Genomic DNA, 19,178 nt, shown 5'->3' with positions numbered 1-19,178 from the left:
TGGGAGGAGAGGGAGGCATGGGTGGGAACGAACACGTAGGAGACAATGGAACAGGAGGCTTCCGCAAGTGCTCCTTGAAAGAGAGCCTCTCTCTCAGTCTGATGTCAATTAGGATAAAAAAGACACCAATGCCTCGAGATCCTCTGGTAAATCTATGGCAACAACTTCGTCTTTAATCGCATCAGAGAGCCCATGAAAGAAGGCGGCAACAAGGGCTTTGTTGTTCCAACCTACCTCTGCGGCAAGTGTACGGAACTCAATAGCATACTGAGCAACAGATCTTGTACCTTGCTGAATGGACATGAGTAGTTTAGCAGCAGAGGAGGAGCCTGAACATCAAATACCCTTCGAAAGGAGGCCACAAATTAAGGGAAATTTGAAGTCACAGGTTTATTAGTCTCCCACAAGGGATTAGCCCAGGCAAGAGCTGTGTCAGAGAGATTAACGAGATGAGAAATCCCACCTTAGCTCTGTCAAAGGGAAACGCCTAAGGTAACATCTCAAAGTAAATGCCCACCTGGTTCAAAAACCCTCTGCACGGAATAGGATCGCCTCCATATCGCTGAGGTAGAAGTGCAGAACCAGACATGCTCCTGGTAGGCAAAGGTGCAGCAGCGGAAACAGGAGCAGCCATAACATGCGGGACACTTTGGTCCAAATGTGCAGTGCGAGTCAGCAGGGTTTGCAGGGCTAGTGCAAATTGATCCAAGCGGTGATCCTGTACATCCATCCTGGAAATGATGGCAGGTAAAGGTGGATAATTAGCAGCATCAGGATTCATGGCCTTTGCGTAATGTCAGGGTGCCAGGAATCAGACTGAGATGAGAAGTGCAAAAATAATCACACCTTTTTAATAGCAAAAAATTATAAAATGTCCATAAGTCAAATAACAAGCCAGGAGTCAAAACCAGAGCTGGTTGTCAGACGAGCCGAGTCAGGAGCCAAAGCAAATAGTCAGACGAGCCCGGATCAGGAACAAGGAGAACAGCAGAGTCAGGAACAAGCCAGGGATCAGGAATCAGGAAGGATGTCAGGCAGCCAGGTAATACACAGGAACTCTCACAAACAGGTCTGAGACAACGCAAAGGCAAAGCATACTGAACAGAGGCCCTTTAAATAATAAATGACATCACAATTCTGAGACTGCATCCTGCCTCACATGGATGATGCACACCAGTCTGGCCATAAAAGGAAGTGCAGGAAGTGAGCAGCATCCCCCACAATGCATCAAGTCAGGAAGAGAGGTGAGTAAAATGGCTGCCAGCAGCACATGGCAAACACAACAGGGAAAAACCCTGACAGTATGATGTTTTACAGACTTTTTATGTTTGGGTACGGGGGCGTAACTACAATTTACTGGGCCCTATGGCAAAGGCTGTGGTAGTCCCCTTTCTGACTATTTGCAATTAACAGAGGCTGAGCTGGCAATCACACCAGAACAAGAGAAGCAGCTTTTCTATAATTGTGTGTAATCCTCTCCGCTTGGTTAGTCCACACAAAAGAATATGTGCAGCATTCCTGTACAAATATGGCAACAGTTTTATGTACAATTTACTGTAGCGGCCATCGTACAAACCATGCCACCATATTTATAAATTTAAATCACTATACAGACACTTTCCATAAGGTATGAGCCCAATTTTGAAGAGGGGCACAAAGAGGGGCAAGATATGATGCAGATGTAACTTAGCCCCACGTAGAAATGCCACTACTGACAGCAGGACCCCTAAGTGAGTGGGGCCAGTCTCAACCGATATACAATTATACAAAAGTCTCAACAAACACAGTGTACACAGCTGCTGGGTCTCAATCAGGGAAGTTGCAACAATATTGGTATAAAAACAGTTATTGAATTCAAAAAGTAACCACAGCAGTCAGCTAAAAATGTCACTTTATCCACTAATAAATGGCAAAGAAATAGTCCCTTGAAATTTCCGTGACTGCTTGTTTGACAAACTGGAAACTGGAAACCCATGGTTGATGTGATTCTCCTCAGTATTCCAACACCACGGCAGGTCCGAACTCCACCGAGTGTACAGATGACGCAGCCAGTGTTAATCCAAAACACTATAACAATACGCTTTACTCAGAGGTCAAAGTCGGCATTGTGAGTATCCAGGGAGCTTCCTGTACTCCCATGTAAAATTAGTCCATAAACAACAAATAATCAGATCCACAGTGGAGATATAAAAGTGAATATCCTTTATTGCACGAGTGGAAGACAATTCATGCAAGGCACAGCCAAGACTCAGAAAAAGCATTCTACACATTCTATGATGCTTTGGCCCTTTGTCAGAGCAGCATGAAATGCGTATGACACTTTGAAATAAAGGATATTTACTTTTATATCACTGCTTTGGATCTGCTTATTTGTTGTTTACAGTCTCAATTGAGACCTCTGAGACCACTGAAGTTATCCCCTATTCGGGTGCTAAAATCCATTTTTTTTCTCTGTCCAGCCTAACCTAGATGATGTGAAATGCAGAAAGATTTCTTCTCTTAACTTTTCAGAATTCTTGCCTTCTACATTAACTTTCAAGCTAGTCCTTTAGAAAGTTAACATGAAACCTATATCTATGCTATTTTGTCTTCACAATATTTCAGAAAAATTGCCCACACCTTAAAAAAACATAATTTATGTAAGAACTTACCTGATAAATTCATTTCTTTCATATTAGCAAGAGTCCATGAGCTAGTGACGTATGGGATATACATTCCTACCAGGAGGGACAAAGTTTCCCAAACCTCAAAATGCCTATAAATACACCCTCACCACACCCACAAATCAGTTTAACGAATAGCCAAGAAGTGGGGTGATAAGAAAAAAGTGTGAAAGCATAAAAAACAAGGAATTGGAATAATTGTGCTTTATACAAAAAAATCATAACCACCTCAAAAAGGGTGGGCCTCATGGACTCTTGCTAATATGAAAGAAATGAATTTATCAGGTAAGTTCTAACATAAATTATGTTTTCTTTCATGTAATTAGCAAGAGTCCATGAGCTAGTGACGTATGGGATAATGAATACAGAAAAAGGGGATCTTCCACGCAAGAGTCACTAGAGAGGGAGGAATAAAATAAAAACAGCCAATTCCGCTGAAAAATAATCCACACCCCAAAACAAAGTTTAAATCTTATAATGAAAAAAACTGAAATTATAAGCAGAAGAATCAAACTGAAACAGCTGCCTGAAGTACTTTTCTACCAAAGACTGCTTCAGAAGAAGAAAACACATCAAAATGGTAGAATTTAGTAAAAGTATGCAAAGAAGACCAAGTTGCTGCTTTGCAAATCTGATCAACCGAAGCTTCATTCCTAAATGCCCAGGAAGTAGAGACTGACCTAGTCGAATGAGCTGTAATCCTTTGAGCCGGAGTTCTACCCGACTCAACATAAGCATGATGAATCAAAGACTTTAACCAAGATGCCAAAGAAATGGCAGAAGCCTTCTGACCTTTCCTAGAACTAGAAAAGATAACAAATAGACTAGAAGTCTTTCGGAAATCTTTAGTAGCTTCAACATAATATTTCAAAGCTCTAACTACATCCAAAAAATGCAACGATCTTTCCTTAGAGTTCTTAGGATTAGGACACAATGAAGGAACCACAATTTCTCTACTAATGTTGTTAGAATTCACAACCTTAGGTAAAAATTTAAATGAAGTTCGCAACACCGCCTTATCCTGATGAAAAATCAGAAAAGGAGACTCACAAGAAAGAGCAGATAATTCAGAAACTCTTCTAGCAGAAGAGATGGCCAAAAGAAACAAAACTTTCCAAGAAAGTAATTTAACATCCAGCGAATGCATAGGTTCAAACGGAGGAGCTTGAAGAGCCCCCAGAACCAAATTCAAACTCCAAGGAGGAGAAATTGACTTAATGACAGGTTTTATACGAACCAAAGCCTGTACAAAACAATGAATATCAGGAAGATTAGCAATCTTTCTGTGAAAAAGAACAGAAAGAGCAGAGATTTGTCCTTTCAAGGAACTTGCAGACAAACCTTTATCCAAACCATCCTGAAGAAACTGTAAAATTCTAGGAATTCTAAAAGAATGCCAAGAAAAATGATAAGAACACCAAGAAATGTAAGCCTTCCAGACTCGATAATATATCTTCCTAGATACAGATTTATGAGCCTGTAACATAGTATTAATTAAGGAGTCAGAGAAACCTCTATGACTGAGAATCAAGCGTTCAATCTCCATACCTTCAAATTTAAGGATTTGAGATCCTGATGGAAAAAAGGACCTTGCGATAGAAGGTCTGGTCTTAACGGAAGAGTCCACGGTTGGCAAGTAGCCATCCGGACAAGATCCGCATACCAAAACCTGTGAGGCCATGCTGGAGCCACCAGCAGAACAAACGAACGCTCCTTTAGAATCTTGGAAATCACTCTTGGAAGAAGAACTAGAGGCGGAAAGATATAGGCAGGATGATACTTCCAAGGAAGTGACAATGCATCCACTGCTTCCGCCTGAGGATCCCTGGATCTGGACAGATACCTGGGAAGCTTCTTGTTTAGATGAGAAGCCATCAGATCTATTTCTGGAGGTCCCCACATTTGAACAATCTGACGAAATACCTCTGGGTGAAGAGACCATTCGCCCGGATGTAATGTTTGGCGACTGAGATAATCCGCTTCCCAATTGTCTATACCTGGGATATGAACCGCAGAAATTAGACAGAAGCTGGATTCCGCCCATACAAGTATTTGAGATACTTCTTTTATAGCCAGAGGACTGTGAGTCCCTCCTTGATGATTGACATATGGCACGGTTGTGACATTGCCCGTCTGAAAACAAATGAACGACTCTCTCTTTAGAAGAGGCCACGACTGAAGAGCTCTGAAAATCGCACGGAGTTCCAAAATGTTGATTGTTAATCTCGCCTCCTGAGATTCCCAAACCCCTTGTGCTGTCAGAGACCCCCATACAGCTCCCCAACCTGTCAGACTTGCATCTGTTGAGATCACAGTCCAGGTCGGAAGAACAAAAGAAGCCCCCTGAACTAAACGATGGTGGTCTGTCCACCACGTCAGAGAGTGTCGTACAATCGGTTTTAAAGATATTAATTGTGATATCTTTGTATAATCCCTGCACCACTGGTTCAGCATACAGAGCTGAAGAGGTCGCATGTGAAAATGAGCAAAGGGGATCGCGTCCGATGCAGCAGTCATAAAGACCTAGAATTTCCATGCATAAGGCTACCGAAGGGAATGATTGAGACTGAAGGTTTCGACAACCTGAAACCAATTTCAGGCGTCTCTTGTCCGTCAGCGACAGAGTCATGGACACTGAATCTATCTGGAAACCTAAAAAGGTTACCCTTCTCTGAGGAATCAACAAACTCTTTGGTAAATTGATCCTCCAACCATGTTCTCGAAGAAACGATACAAGTCGATTCGTATGAGATTCTGCTAAATGTGAAGACTGAGCAAGTACCAAGATATCGTCCAAATAAGGAAATACCACAATACCCTGTTCTCTGATTACAGATAGAAGGGCACCGAGAACCTTTGTAAAAATCCTTGGAGCTGTTGCTAGGCCAAACGGCAGAGCCACAAACTGGTAATGCTTGTCTAGAAAAGAGAATCTCAGAAACTGATAGTGATCTGGATGAATCGGAATATGCAGATATGCATCTTGTAAATCTATTGTGGACATATAATGCCCTTGCTGAACAAAAGGCAGAATAGTCCTTATAGTTACCATTTTGAATGTTGGTATCCTTACATAATGATTCAATATTTTTAAATCCAGAACTGGTCTGAAGGAATTCTCCTTCTTTGGTACAATGAAGAGATTTGAGTAAAACCCCAGCCCCTGTTCCAAAACTGGAACTGGCACAATTACTCCAGCCAACTCTAGATCTGAAACACATTTCAGAAATGCTTGAGCCTTCACTGGGTTTATTGGGACACGGGAAAGAAAAAATCTTCTTGCAGGAGGCCTTATCTTGAAGCCTATTCTGTACCCTTGTGAAACAATATTCTGAATCCAAAGATTGTGAATCGAATTGATCCAAATTTCTTTGAAAAATCGTAATCTGCCCCCTACCAGCTGGGCTGGAATGAGGGCCGCACCTTCATGTGGACTTGGGAGCTGGCTTTGGCTTTCTAAAAGGCTTGGATTTATTCCAGACTGGAGATGGTTTCCAAACTGATACTGCTCCTGTAGGGGAAGGATCAGGTTTTTGTTCCTTATTGTGACGAAAGGAACGAAAACGATTAGCAGACCTAAATTTACCTTTAGATTTTTTATCCTGTGGTAAAAAAAGTTCCTTTCCCCCCAGTAACAGTTGAAATAATAGAATCCAACTGTGAACCAAACAATTTATTACCCTGGAAAGAAAGGGAAAGCAAAGTTGACTTAGAAGACATATCAGCATTCCAAGTTTTAAGCCATAAAGCTCTTCTAGCTAAAATAGCTAAAGACATATACCTGACATCAACCCTAATGATATCAAAGATGGCATCACAAATAAAGTTATTAGCATGTTGAAGAAGATTAACAATGCTATGAGTATTATGATCTGTTACTTGTTGTGCTAAAGCTTCCAACCAGAAAGTTGAAGCTGCAGCAACATCCGCCAAAGATATAGCAGGTCTAAGAAGATTACCTGAACATAAGTAAGCTTTTCTTAGAAAGGATTCAATTTTCCTATCTAAAGGATCCTTAAAGGAAGTACTATCTGCTGTAGGAATAGTAGTACGTTTAGCAAGAGTAGCGATAGCCCCATCAATCTTAGGGATTTTGTCCCAAAACTCTAATCTGTCAGATGGCACAGGATATAATTGCTTAAACCGTTTAGAAGGAGTAAATGAATTACCCAAATTATTCCATTCCCTGGAAATTACTTCAGAAATAGCATCAGGGACGGGAAAAACCTCCGGAATAACTACAGGAGGTTTAAAAACCGTATTCAAACGTTTAGATTTAGTATCAAGAGGACCAGATTCCTCTATTTCTAATGCAATTAAGACTTCTTTAAGTAAAGAACGAATAAATTCCATTTTAAATAAATATGAAGATTTATCAGTATCAACCTCTGAAACAGAATCCTCTGAACCAGAAAAATCATTATCAGAAACAGAATCAGAATGATGATGTTCATTTAAAAATTCATCTGAAAAATGAGAAGTTTTAAAAGACCTTTTACGTTTACTGGAAGGAGGAATAACAGACATAGCCTTCTTAATAGATTTAGAAACAAAATCTCTTATGTTAACAGGAACACCCTGAATATTAGATGTTGATGGAACAGCAACAGGTAATGGAACATTACTAAAGGAAATATTATTTGCATTAACAAGTTTGTCATGACATTCATTACAAACAACAGCTGGAGGAACAGTTACCACAAGTTTACAACAAATACACTTAACTTTGGTAGATCCAGCATCAGGCAGCAATTTTCCAGAAGTATCTTCTGATTCAGGGTCAATCTGAGACATCTTGCAATATGTAATAGAAAAAACAACATATAAAGCAAAATTGATCAAATTCCTTAAATGACAGTTTCAGGAATGAGAAAAAATGCCAATGAACAAGCTTCTAGCAACCAGAAGCAAATAAACAATGAGACTTAAATAATGTGGAGACAATAATGACGCCGACATTTTTGGCGCAAAAACGTAAAAAAAAATGAAGCAACTTCCGGCGACAAGTATGACGCCGGAAATGACAAAGAAAATTTTTGCGCCAAAAAAGTCTGCGCCAAAATGACGCAATAAAAAGAAGCATTTTCAGCCCCCGAGAGCCTAACAGCCCACAGGAAAAAAGTCAAATTTTAAGTTAAGAAAAATTGATTATTCGTATGCATTATCCCAAATAATGAAACTGACTGTCTGAAATAAGGAATGTTGAACATCCTGAATCAAGGCAAATAAATGTTTAAACACATATATTTAGAACTTTATATAAAAGTGCCCAACCATAGCTTAGAGTGTCACAAAAATAAGACTTACTTACCCCAGGACACTCATCTACATGTAGTAGAAAGCCAAACTAGTACTGAAACGAGAATCAGTAGAGGTAATGGTATATATAAGAGTATATCGTCAATCTGAAAAGGGAGGTAAGAGATGAATCTCTACGACCGATAACAGAGAACCTATGAAATAGACCCCGTAGAAGGAGATCATTGAATTCAAATAGGCAATACTCTCTTCACATCCCTCTGACATTCACTGCACACTGAGAGGAAAACCGGGCTCCAGCCTGCTGCGAAGCGCATATCAATGAAGAATCTAGCACAAACTTACTTCACCACCTCCATGGGAGGCAAAGTTTGTAAAACTGATTTGTGGGTGTGGTGAGGGGTGTATTTATAGGCATTTTGAGGTTTGGGAAACTTTGCCCCTCCTGGTAGGAATGTATATCCCATACGTCACTAGCTCATGGACTCTTGCTAATTACATGAAAGAAAAAGTCTTAGCAATTTTAAATTTTTCTTGTGTTCAATAATAAGCACCACCTTATTAGAAAAAAATTATTTGCATGGTGCAGACTTTTGTAACATTTATTCCAACAGTTGCTGTCAATTTCAAAATAACATACTCTCTCTGAATAACGATAGTTTAAAAGGACAGTTAAAGCATTTAATTTCAAACAAGATTCCAATTTACTTCTGTTTTCTATTTTACTTAGTTATCTTGGTATCCTTTGTTTAAACAGTTTGGTTTATTGTTGTAATAAAAAAAGAACTAAACAGTGTCACATCCTTACAAGAGGCTGTGCTTTCTGCAGGAAGCGTATCTAGTATGAGGTCATAAAACTTCCAGAGTTGTCTTTGTATTAAGTGAATATACTAGATAACCAGATTTGCTCATGCTCAGAACTGTCAGAATGAAACCTAAGTTTAAAAAGTGTTCCACTCTTATCACACTGGGGGCAGGGGCTACAGTGAGAAATTTTAAGTGCTAAAACAGTTGTTGCAGTTTTTTACACAAACTCTTTCTTTTAATGTTTACTTTAATTTGATTTATTTGTTTTTAACAAAGGAGCACTCTTTAGAGTCCCTTAAAATCCAACATCTTTCTTTCATGATTCAGACAGAGCATGTAATTTTAATCCCTTAACTGCTAATCCATTTCCCCCCTTGTGACGAGCTGAATTGGAGTATTTAGTTGCCACTCACATTTAAATGGACATTCAACACCAAAAATGTTATTGTTTAAAAATATAGATAATCCCTTTTTTAATTTACCAATCACCAGTTTTGCATAACCAACACTTTTATATTAATATACTTTTTACATCTATGATTACCTTGTATCTAAGCTTCTGCAGACGGCCTCCTTATCTCTGATCTTTTGACAGACTTGCATTTCAGGCAATTAGTGCTGACTCTTAAATAACTCCACTGGGGTGAGCACAATGTTATCTATATGGCACACATGAACAAACAGTACATATTATCAGCTATTCACAGCCAGACAGTGAGATAAGAGGTGGACTGCAGAGTCTTAGAAATCAGCCTATGAGCCTACCGAGGTTTAGCCTTAAACAAAAAATACCAAGAGAAAAAAAGCTAATTTGAATCATGAAAGTTCAATTTGGACTTTACTGTCCTTTTAAGCCCTATTGTAGGCTATTTTTCAGTAACCCCCCCCCCCCCCACATATATTATAAGGAAATTTATGCTTACCTGATAAATTGATTTCTTCTACGATACGACAAGTCCACGGATTCATCCTTACTTGTGGGATATTATCCTCCTGCTAACAGGAAGTGGCAAAGAGCACCACAGCAGAGCTGTATATATAGCTCCTCCCTTCTCTCCACCCCCAGTCATTCAACCGAAGGTATAGGAAGAGAAAAGAAAAGCTAAAAGGTGCAGAGGTGACTGAAGTTTTGAAAAACAAAAATATAATCTGTCTAAAAATGACAGGGAGGGCCGTGGACTCGTCGTATCGTAGAAGAAATCAATTTATCAGGTAAGCATAAATTTCCTTTTCTTCTACTAGATACAACGAGTCCACGGATTCATCCTTACTTGTGGGATACAATACCAAAGCAACAGGACACGGATGAATGGGAGGGACAAGACAGATACCTAAACGGAAGGCACCACTGCTTGAAGAACTTTTCTCCCAAAAATAGCCTCAGAAGAAACAAAAGTATCAAATTTGGAAAATTTGGAAAAGGTATGAAGGGAGGACCAAGTCACAGCCTTACAAATATGTTCAACAGAAGCATCGTTTTTAAAAGCCCATGTGGAAGCCACCGCTCAAGTAGAATGAGCTGTAATTTTTTCAGGAGGCTGCTGTCCAGCAGTCTCGTATGCCAAACGGATGATGCTTTTCAGCCAAAAAGAAAGAGAGGTAGCCGTAGCTTTTTGACCCCTACGCTTTCCAGAATAGACAAGTAAAGCTAAGTAAGTAAAACTTCAAGGCACGAACCACGTCCAAGTTATGGAACAGATGCTCCTTCTTAGAAGGATTAGGACACAATGAAGGAAACAACAATTTCCTGATTAATATTCTTATTTGAAACAAACTTAGGAAGGAATCCAGGTTTAGTACGCAAAACCACCTTATCAGAATGAAATATAAGATAAGGCGAGTCAAATTGTAACGCAGAAAGCTCAGAAACTCTTTGAGCAGAAGATATAGCAACTAAAAACAAAACTTTCCAAGATAAAAGCTTAATATCTATGGCATGCATGGGTTCAAACGGAACCCCTTGAAGAACATTGAGAACTAAATTCAAACTACATGGCGGAGCAACAGGTTTAAACACAGGCTTGATTGTGACTAAAGCCTGACAAAAAGACTGAAAGTCTGGGACATCCGCCAGACGTATGTGTAGTAAAATTGACAAAGCAGAAATGTGTCCCTTTAAGGAACTAGCTGATAATCCCTTCTCCAATCCTTCTTGGAGAAAGGACAAAATCCTAGGAATCCAAACCCTACTCCATGAATAGCCCTTGGATTAGCACCAATAAAGATATTTACGCCATATCTTATGGTAAATTTTCCTAGTGACAGGTTTGCGAGCCTGAATCAAGGTATCAATGACCAGCTCAGAGAATCCACGCTTAGATAAAATCAAGCGTTCAATCTCCAGGCAGTCAGCTGCAGAGAATTTAGATTTGGATGTTGGAACGGACCTTGGATTAGAAGGTCCTGTCTCAGTGGCAGTTTCCACGGTGGCAGAGATGACATTTCCACTATATCTGCATACCAAGTCCTGTGTGGCCACGCAGGCGCTATCAGGATTATCGAAGCCCTCTCCTGTTTGATTCTGGCAATCAGACGAGGTAGGAGAGGAAAAGGAGGAAACACATAAGCCAGGTTGAACGACCAAGGTACTGCTAGAGCATCTATCAGTACTGCTTGGGGATCCCTTGATCTGTACCCGTAACAAGGAAGTTTGGCATTCTGACGAGATGCCATCAGATCCAATTCCGGTGTGCCCCATTGACGGATCAATGCCGCAAACACCTCCGGATGGAGCTCCCACTCCCCCAGGTGAAAAGTCTGACGACTTAGAAAATCCGCTTCCCAGTTCTCTAATCCTGGGATATAGATTGCTGATAGATGGCAAGAGTGAGTCTCTGCCTATCGAATTATCTTGGAAACCTCTGTCATCGTTAGAGAACTGTTTGTTCCCCCTTGATGATTAATATATGCTACAGTCGTGATATTGTCCGACTGGAATCTTATGAATTTAACCAAAGCCAACTGAGGCCACTTTTGAAGCGCGTTGAATATTGCTCTCAGTTCCAGAATATTTATTGGTAGTAGGGACTCCTCCTGAGTACAAACAGCCTGAGCCTTCAGGGAATTCCAGACTGCACCCCAGCCTAAGAGGCTGGCGTCCGTCGTCACTATGACCCATGCTGGCCTGCGGAAGCACATTCCCTGGGACAGATGATCCTGTGACAACCACCAAAGAAGAGAGTCTCTGGTCTCTAGATCCAGATTTATCTGAGGAGATAAATCTGCATAATCCTCATTCCACTGTCTGAGCATGCACAGCTGCAGTGGTCTGAGATGTAAACGAGCAAAGGGAACAATGTCCATTGCCGCTACCATTAACCCAATGACCTCCATACACTGTGCCACTGATGGCCGAGGAATGGAATGAAGTGCTCGGCAAGTAGTTAGGATCTTTGACTTTCTAACTTCCGTCAGAACATTTTTCATGTCTACCGAATCTATCAGAGTTCCTAGGAATGGAACTCTTGTCAGTGGAACTAGTGAACTCTTTTATATATTCACCTTCCACCCGTGAGTTCTTAGAAAAGTCAACACGATGTCCGTGTGAGATTTGGCTAGATGGTAAGTTGATGCCTGAATCAAAATATCATCCAGATAGGGCGCCACTGCTATGCCGCGCAACCTTAGAACCGCCAGAAAGGACCCTAGCACCTTTGTGAAGGTTCTGGGAGCTGTGGTCAACCTGAAAGGGAGGGCCACAAACTGGTAGTGTTTGTCCAGGAAGGCAAACCTGAGAAACTGGTGATGATCTTTGTGAATAGGAATGTGAAGATATGCATCCTTCAAATCCACGGTGGTCATATATTGACCCTCCTGGATCATTGGTAAAATCGTATAGTCTCCATCTTGAACGATGGGACTCTGAGAAATTTGTTTAGGCATTTGAGATCTAAAATCGGTCTGAAGGTTCCCTATTTTTTGGGAACCACGAACAGATTTGAGTAAAACTCCCGCCCTTGTTCTAGTTTTAGAACTGGGCAGATTACACCCATGGTATATAGGTCTTCTACACAGCGTAAGAATGCCTCTCTTTTTGTCTGGTCTAAACAAACAAGAAAGATGAAATCTCCCTCTTGGGAGAAAATCCTTGAATTCTAGTCGATACCCCTGGGTCACAATTTCTAATGCCCAGGCATCCTGAACATCCCTTGCTCAAGCCTGAGCGAAGAGAGAAAGTCTGCCCCCTACTAGATCCGGTCCCGGATCGGGGGCTGCCCCTTCATGCTGTCTTGGTAGCAGCAGCTGGCTTCTTGGCCTGTTTACTTTTATTCCAGGTCTGGTTAGGTCTCCAGACTGACTTGGATAGTGCAAAATTCCCCTCCTGCTTTGTGGCGGAGGAGGAAGTAGAGGGTCCACCTTTAAAGTTTCGAAAGGAACAAAAATTATTTTGTTTAGCCCTCATTTTAACAGTCTTCTCTTGAGGAAGGGCATGACCTTTACCTCCAGTAATGTCGGAAATGATTTCCTTTAGTTCAGGTCCGAATAGGGTCTTACCTTTAAAAGGAATAGCTAAAAGTTTAGATTTTGATGACACATCAGCAAACCAAGACTTAAGCCATAACACTCTACGCGCTAGAATGGCAAAGCCTGCATTTTTTGCTGCTAATTTAGCCATTTGAAAAGCGGCATCAGTAATAAAAGAATTAGCTAGCTTGAGAGCCTTAATTCTATCCAAAATATCATCTAATGGGGTCTCAACCTTAAGAGACTCCTCTAGAGCCTCAAACCAAAAAGCTGCTGCAGTAGTAACTAGAACAATGCACGCTATAGGTTGTAGAAGAAAACCCTGATGAATAAACAATTTCTTTATAAGACCCTCTAATTTTTTATCCATAGGATCTTTGAAAGCACAACTGTCCTCAATAGGTATAGTTGTACGCTTAGCCAGGGTAGAAATAGCACCCTCCACCTTAGGGACCGTCTACCAGGAATCCCGAATGGTGTCAGATATGGGAAACATTTTCTTAAAAGTAGGAGGGGGAGAGAACGGAATGCCTGGTCTATCCCATTCCTTAGTAACAATGTCCGAAATCCTTTTAGGAACTGGAAAAACAGTAGTGTAAGTAGGGACCTCTAGATATTTATCCATTCTACACAATTTCTCTGGTGGTATTTACAATAAGGTCACAATTATCCAGAGTCGCTAAAACCTCCAGGAGTAGCAGGCGGAGGTGTTCAAGCTTAAATTTAAAGGCCGTCACGTCCGAGTCTGTTTGAGGGAACACATTTCCTGAGTCTGAAAGTTCTCCCTCAGACAGCAATTCCCCTACCCCCAACTCAGAACACTGTGAGGGTACATCGGAGATGGCCAATAAAGCATCAGAGGGCTCATATCATTTACTCTAATACCGGACCTACTGCGCTTACCCTGCAAACCTGGCAGTTTAGATAATACCTCTGTAAGGGTAGTAGACATAACTGCAGCCATATCTTGCAGGGTAAAAGAATTAGACGCACTAGAAGTACTTGTGGTCGCTTGAGTGGGCGTTAAAGGTTGGGACGCTTGGTGAGAATTGGATGGCATAACCTGATTCTCTTCAGACTGAGAATCACCTAAAATATGTTCTTTGCAATGTAAGGCCCTTTCAGTACATGAGGGACACATTTTAAGTGGGGGTTCCACAATGGCTTCTAAACACAGAGCATTGACTTTCCTCAATGTCAGACATGTTGAACAGGCTAGTAATAACCACAAAAAGTCTTGAAAACACTTTATTTAGTGAAAAAAACAACAATCTGAAAAAACGGTACTGCGCCTTTAAGAGTAAAAAAGCACACCATTTTTCCAAAACTGCCTTAAAATGCAGTAAATATCACAATTTTAGCATATATGTGTTTTATCTTGCCAGCTAAGATTGCACCACAAGTAAGGTATACTTAACCCTTTATGGAAAAAAACGTTACTCAAAAACGTTTATGCAAAATAATATAGCAACCCCCCTGCACCTCGCCACAGCTCTGCTGTGGTGCCTACCTGCCCTCAGGGGTCTGTAATTCACACTATCTCCTTCGTTTAGGCTAAATCTTCACCTTAGGCCCACCGGAGCTGGAGCTTGCTGCCTTCATAAGCATTTCAACTGCGCATCTGAGGCACGAAATTAGGCCCCGCCCATCTATATCGATGTCTCTCTGCCTAGTAAAAAACGCTGTAAAGCGGTCTAGAAAACTAGCCATGTGGGTTTTTCATATTACCCATCTAATATTGTAAGCCATGTGAAACCCTCCAGTGCCATCAGCCATAAAAACGTTTGCATTTAAAAAGTTGCCCCTAAGCATAAAACCGTTTTGCCAACAAAACATTATGTTACCAGTGTTAACCAAATTTTTAGCCCATAAAATACAGGTTCCAGTAATATCCCTTCTATTACATGTAGGATTACTGCTTACCCCTTCCCTTATGGGAACTATGTCAGCCAGTTCTGAAATACCACAGTCTCTCCAGAAAAAAATGACTGAACATAACTCAATGCTTGTAGCATGAAAAACGTTCCCCACACTGAAGCTTCTCAAGTACTCCTCAGCCATTCTGTGGGAACTTCTCTGGATCTTAGTGACAACTGCTAAGATCATCAGCCTCCAGGCAGCAATCTTCATCCATCTGCTGCCTGAGGAAAAATAGCACTCACCGTTACCATTTAAAATAAAAAAGTCTTGCTTGAAGAAAATAAAAACTATCATTTTAACACCTCTTTCACTTTACCTCTTCCTATTACTAGTATAGGCAAAGAGAATGACTGGGGGTAGAGAGAAGGGAGGAGCTATATATACAGCTCTGCTGTGGTGCTCTTTGCCACTTCCGGTTAGCAGGAGGATAATATCCCACAAGTAAGGATGAATCTGTGGACTCGTCGTATCTAGTAGAAGAAATAGTTATTTTCAGTAGACAGCTTTATAATTAGATAATCATTTTATGGATATATCATGGCATGTAACAACTCAACAACAAAATGTACATTTTCATTAACATTTTAATAAAGAAGGTTTTGAACAATTGTGTATATTTTTTTTCTAAACACTTAAGTTAAAATAAGAAGTGGTTATCCTCATATAAATAGGGGCATTTGGGTATGATTATATATAACTTTGCTATGCACATAGGGGCTGCCATGAGCCAATACTCAAATAAATGGACATTTATTGATGCCAAGTGATCACTAGGCTATTAAAACTATTCTATGCCTTTTTGATGGCCTTATTAAAATTAACATATTTACATATATATATCCATACAGTCATGGCCAGAAATATTTGCACCCCTGCATTTCTGCTAGATAATGCACCACTTCACCCAGAAAATTGTTGCAATTACAAATATTTAGGCATTCTCATGTTTATTTCTTTTGTTTGTATTGGTATGACACAAAAAGAGTGGAGACAAAAAAGCCAAATTTGACACATTCAACGCAAAACTCCACAAATGGACTGGACAAAATGATTGGCACCTTCTCAAAATTGTAAGAAATAATTGCATTCCAAGTTTGTGATGCTCCTGTAATTTGTAATTAAACTCACTTGTATCAATTAACAGGTGCTGACAATATAGAAATCACACCAGTTAAAATGGTGAAAATTAGACTCACTGTGCCACACTCAGCATGGAGAAGAGAACTAGCAGCAAAGAATTGTCTGAGGATTTGAGAACAAAAATTGCAAAAAAGCATGGGCAATCTCAAGGTTACAAGTCCATTATGTTCCTGTGTCCACTGTGCGCAACATTGTCAAGAAGTTTACAGCCCATGGCACTGTAGCTAATCTCTCTGGACGTGGACGAAAGAGAAAAATTGATCAGAGATTGCAACAAAGGATTGTTCGAATGGTGGATAAAGAACTTCAATTAACTTCCAAACAAATTCAAGCTGACCTTCAGGCACAGGGTACAAATGTGTCAGCTTGCACTATAATGTCACCATCTGAATGAAAAGGAACGCTATGGTAGGAGACCCAGGAGGACCCCAATGCTGACACAGAAACATAAAAAGCCAGACTGGAGTTTGCCAAAACTTACCTGAGGAAGCCAAAATCCTTTTGGGAGAATGTGCTGTAGACAGACGAAACAAAATTACAGCTCTTTGGTAAAGCCCATCATTCTACTGTTTTCAGAAAAAGAAATTAGGCTTTTAAAGAAAAGAATACAGTCCCTACAATCAAACATGTTGGAGGTTCACTGATGTTTTGGGGTTGCTTTGCGGCTTTAGGCACTTGATGTCTTGACTTTGTGCATGGCATTATGAAATCTGAAGATTACCAAAGAATTTTGTGGTGCAATGTAGGGCCCAGTGACAGAAAGTTGGGTCTCCGTCAGAGGTCATGGGTCTTACAGTAAGACAACAACCCAAAGCACACGTCAAAGAGCACCCAGAAATGGTTTAAGACACAGCACTGGAGAGTACTGAAATGGCCAGCAGTGTGTCCAGATCTTAATCCCATAGAGGAGGAGAGATTTCAAAACAGCAGTTGAGAAAAGGAACCCTTCCAATCTGAGAGACCTGGAGCAGTTGGCGAAAGAAGAGTGGTCCAAAATCCCAGTAGAGAGGTGTAAGAAACTCATTGATGCTTACAGGAAGCAATTCATTTCAGTTATTTTTTCCAGCAAATATTAAATTGAGGGTGCCAATAATTTTGTCCAGTGCATTTTTGGAGTTTATTGCGTGGAATGTGTCAGATTTGGCTTTTTTTCTCTCCCTTTTTTTTGTGTCATACCAATACAAACAAAAGAAATAAACATGAGAATGCCTAAACATTTGTAATTGCAACAATTTTCAGGACGAAGTGGTGCATTATCTGACAGAAATGCAGGGGTGCCAATATTTTTGGCCATGACTGTATATATTAAAATTGTAATAGTTTAGGTTACAAACAATGGTGTGTGTAGGTTTTTTTTCTAAAACCTATAGCAAACATGAAGGGTTATCTTCATATTATTAAGGGCCTTTGTGAATATTTATATAATTTTGATTTGCACGCAGGGGCTCACATGAGCCTCTATTCAAATGAATGCAGATTTATTCACACCAGGTGACCACTATTACCACTTATAACGTATAACTTATATAGAGACTTTAATTTAAAGAAGGGCTTAATAGGCAGGTAATTGCCTGTCAAACGGTGGATCTTTTGTGTTTCTAGGGCTTAAGAGAGCAGAGATCAAGCAGTTTGAATATTTACATTTCCGCCCAGCTCCCTAGCTAACTGCTGCCTGTAATTCTGTTATCTGGGGCAGGTTTTCCAGGCAATGCCGGCCACTTGGTCACCTCATATGTGGGGGCAAGTGCATGGGGGGATGCTTTTCATTTTACTTCTATTATCTAATTTGCTTGGTTTTCTTGGTATCCTTTGTTGAAAAGCAAAACTAGGTAGCAATGCACGCCTAAGACCTAGTTGATAATTGGTGGCTGCACATAGATGACTCGTCATTGGCTCACCCATTGTATCCAACTAACTCCCAGTAGTGCATTGCTGCTCTTTCAGGATATCAAGAGAATGAGGAAAATTTGATTAAAAAAAATAAATTAATTAATTGTGTGTTCTATCTGATTCATAAAAGAAACCAGTTTGTTGTCCCTTTAAATAGTAATCACAGGTGAGCTCAGCAGCATGCATGTGTGTTTTGTCATCTCACAGTAGTTTTTGCAACAATGTTTATACCAATGCTATACATAGTTTTAAACCTTACTGCACGTTACTAAGGTGCTATCAGCCTACACAGGGTTCAACAAAGGATAGCAAGAGTATAAAGCTAATTTGATAAAAGTAAATTAGAAATAGGAAAGGTTCTATCTGAATCATAAATATTTAACTTTGACTTTACTGTCCCTTTAATCTTGACTTTCATATAAATTTAAGCTTTTATTTTTGTTTGCTCTAAATGCTAATTAACCCCCATCAGAGTAAGGGTTAGTGAGGTTTTGACTTGCATTTTATGTGGTAACAATTCCAAACAGGACAAGATCATTATTTTCTGTTAGCCTATGTTTGTTTCTGCTAAAATAAATGTCACTATGAAAAAAAAAACCTGACAATAGTATACTTAGCTGTATAAGTAATATATTTAAATAAACACAACATAAAAAACTAAAACAAAACAAAACAGCAATAAAGCATGAACAAAGAAACAAAGGTTTAATCTACCACTGGATGATGAGACTTGAGAACTTACCACATCCTTAATAAAAGTAGGTTGTAGAGCTTATCTTCAGTAATATTTCTAGGCACAGTGATAAGAAAAGGTTGACCAAACAATGTGGAACTATGGTGATGACTGTAACTAGTATGACGAAACTTTTCACGTAAATATACAGGGATTATGACTTGCTCTGTATCTTCTGTTCTGTTGATAGATGTTTCAAATCTAAAAACAAAGATTATTCACAGAGAAAAAACAAGTTAGATGGAAATCTGTAATAGTAGATATTACTAACTAATAATACATACACTCAATAAAACAATTTC

The 19,178-nt window shown here is 39.9% G+C and overlaps 1 protein-coding gene across 2 annotated transcripts in view; it reads right to left on the bottom strand.

Moving 5' to 3' along the window:
• The window catches only part of USP15 (ubiquitin specific peptidase 15), a 449,675-nt gene that overhangs the window by 261,141 nt on the left and 169,356 nt on the right, over nucleotides 1-19,178 (bottom strand). Inside the window, exons 13-14 of one of the 2 annotated variants that reach the window (XR_008402812.1) lie at nucleotides 18,886-19,077; nucleotides 9,274-9,388 (exon numbers count right to left, since the gene is read on the bottom strand). Coding sequence is in view for 1 of the 2 variants with exons in the window: in XM_053716753.1 (XP_053572728.1) it covers nucleotides 18,886-19,077 (192 nt within the window). In the remaining variant the exon portion in view is untranslated. The remainder of the gene's footprint in view (nucleotides 1-9,273; nucleotides 9,389-18,885; nucleotides 19,078-19,178) is intronic. The other variant, XM_053716753.1, reaches the window with a different exon arrangement.

This window comes from Bombina bombina, chromosome 6 (genome assembly GCF_027579735.1).
Source record: "Bombina bombina isolate aBomBom1 chromosome 6, aBomBom1.pri, whole genome shotgun sequence".
In the NCBI taxonomy this organism is placed as follows: Eukaryota; Metazoa; Chordata; class Amphibia; order Anura; family Bombinatoridae; genus Bombina; species Bombina bombina.
Note: the sequence above shows the minus strand (reverse complement) of the source record. Positions and strands in the feature narration are given on the sequence as shown.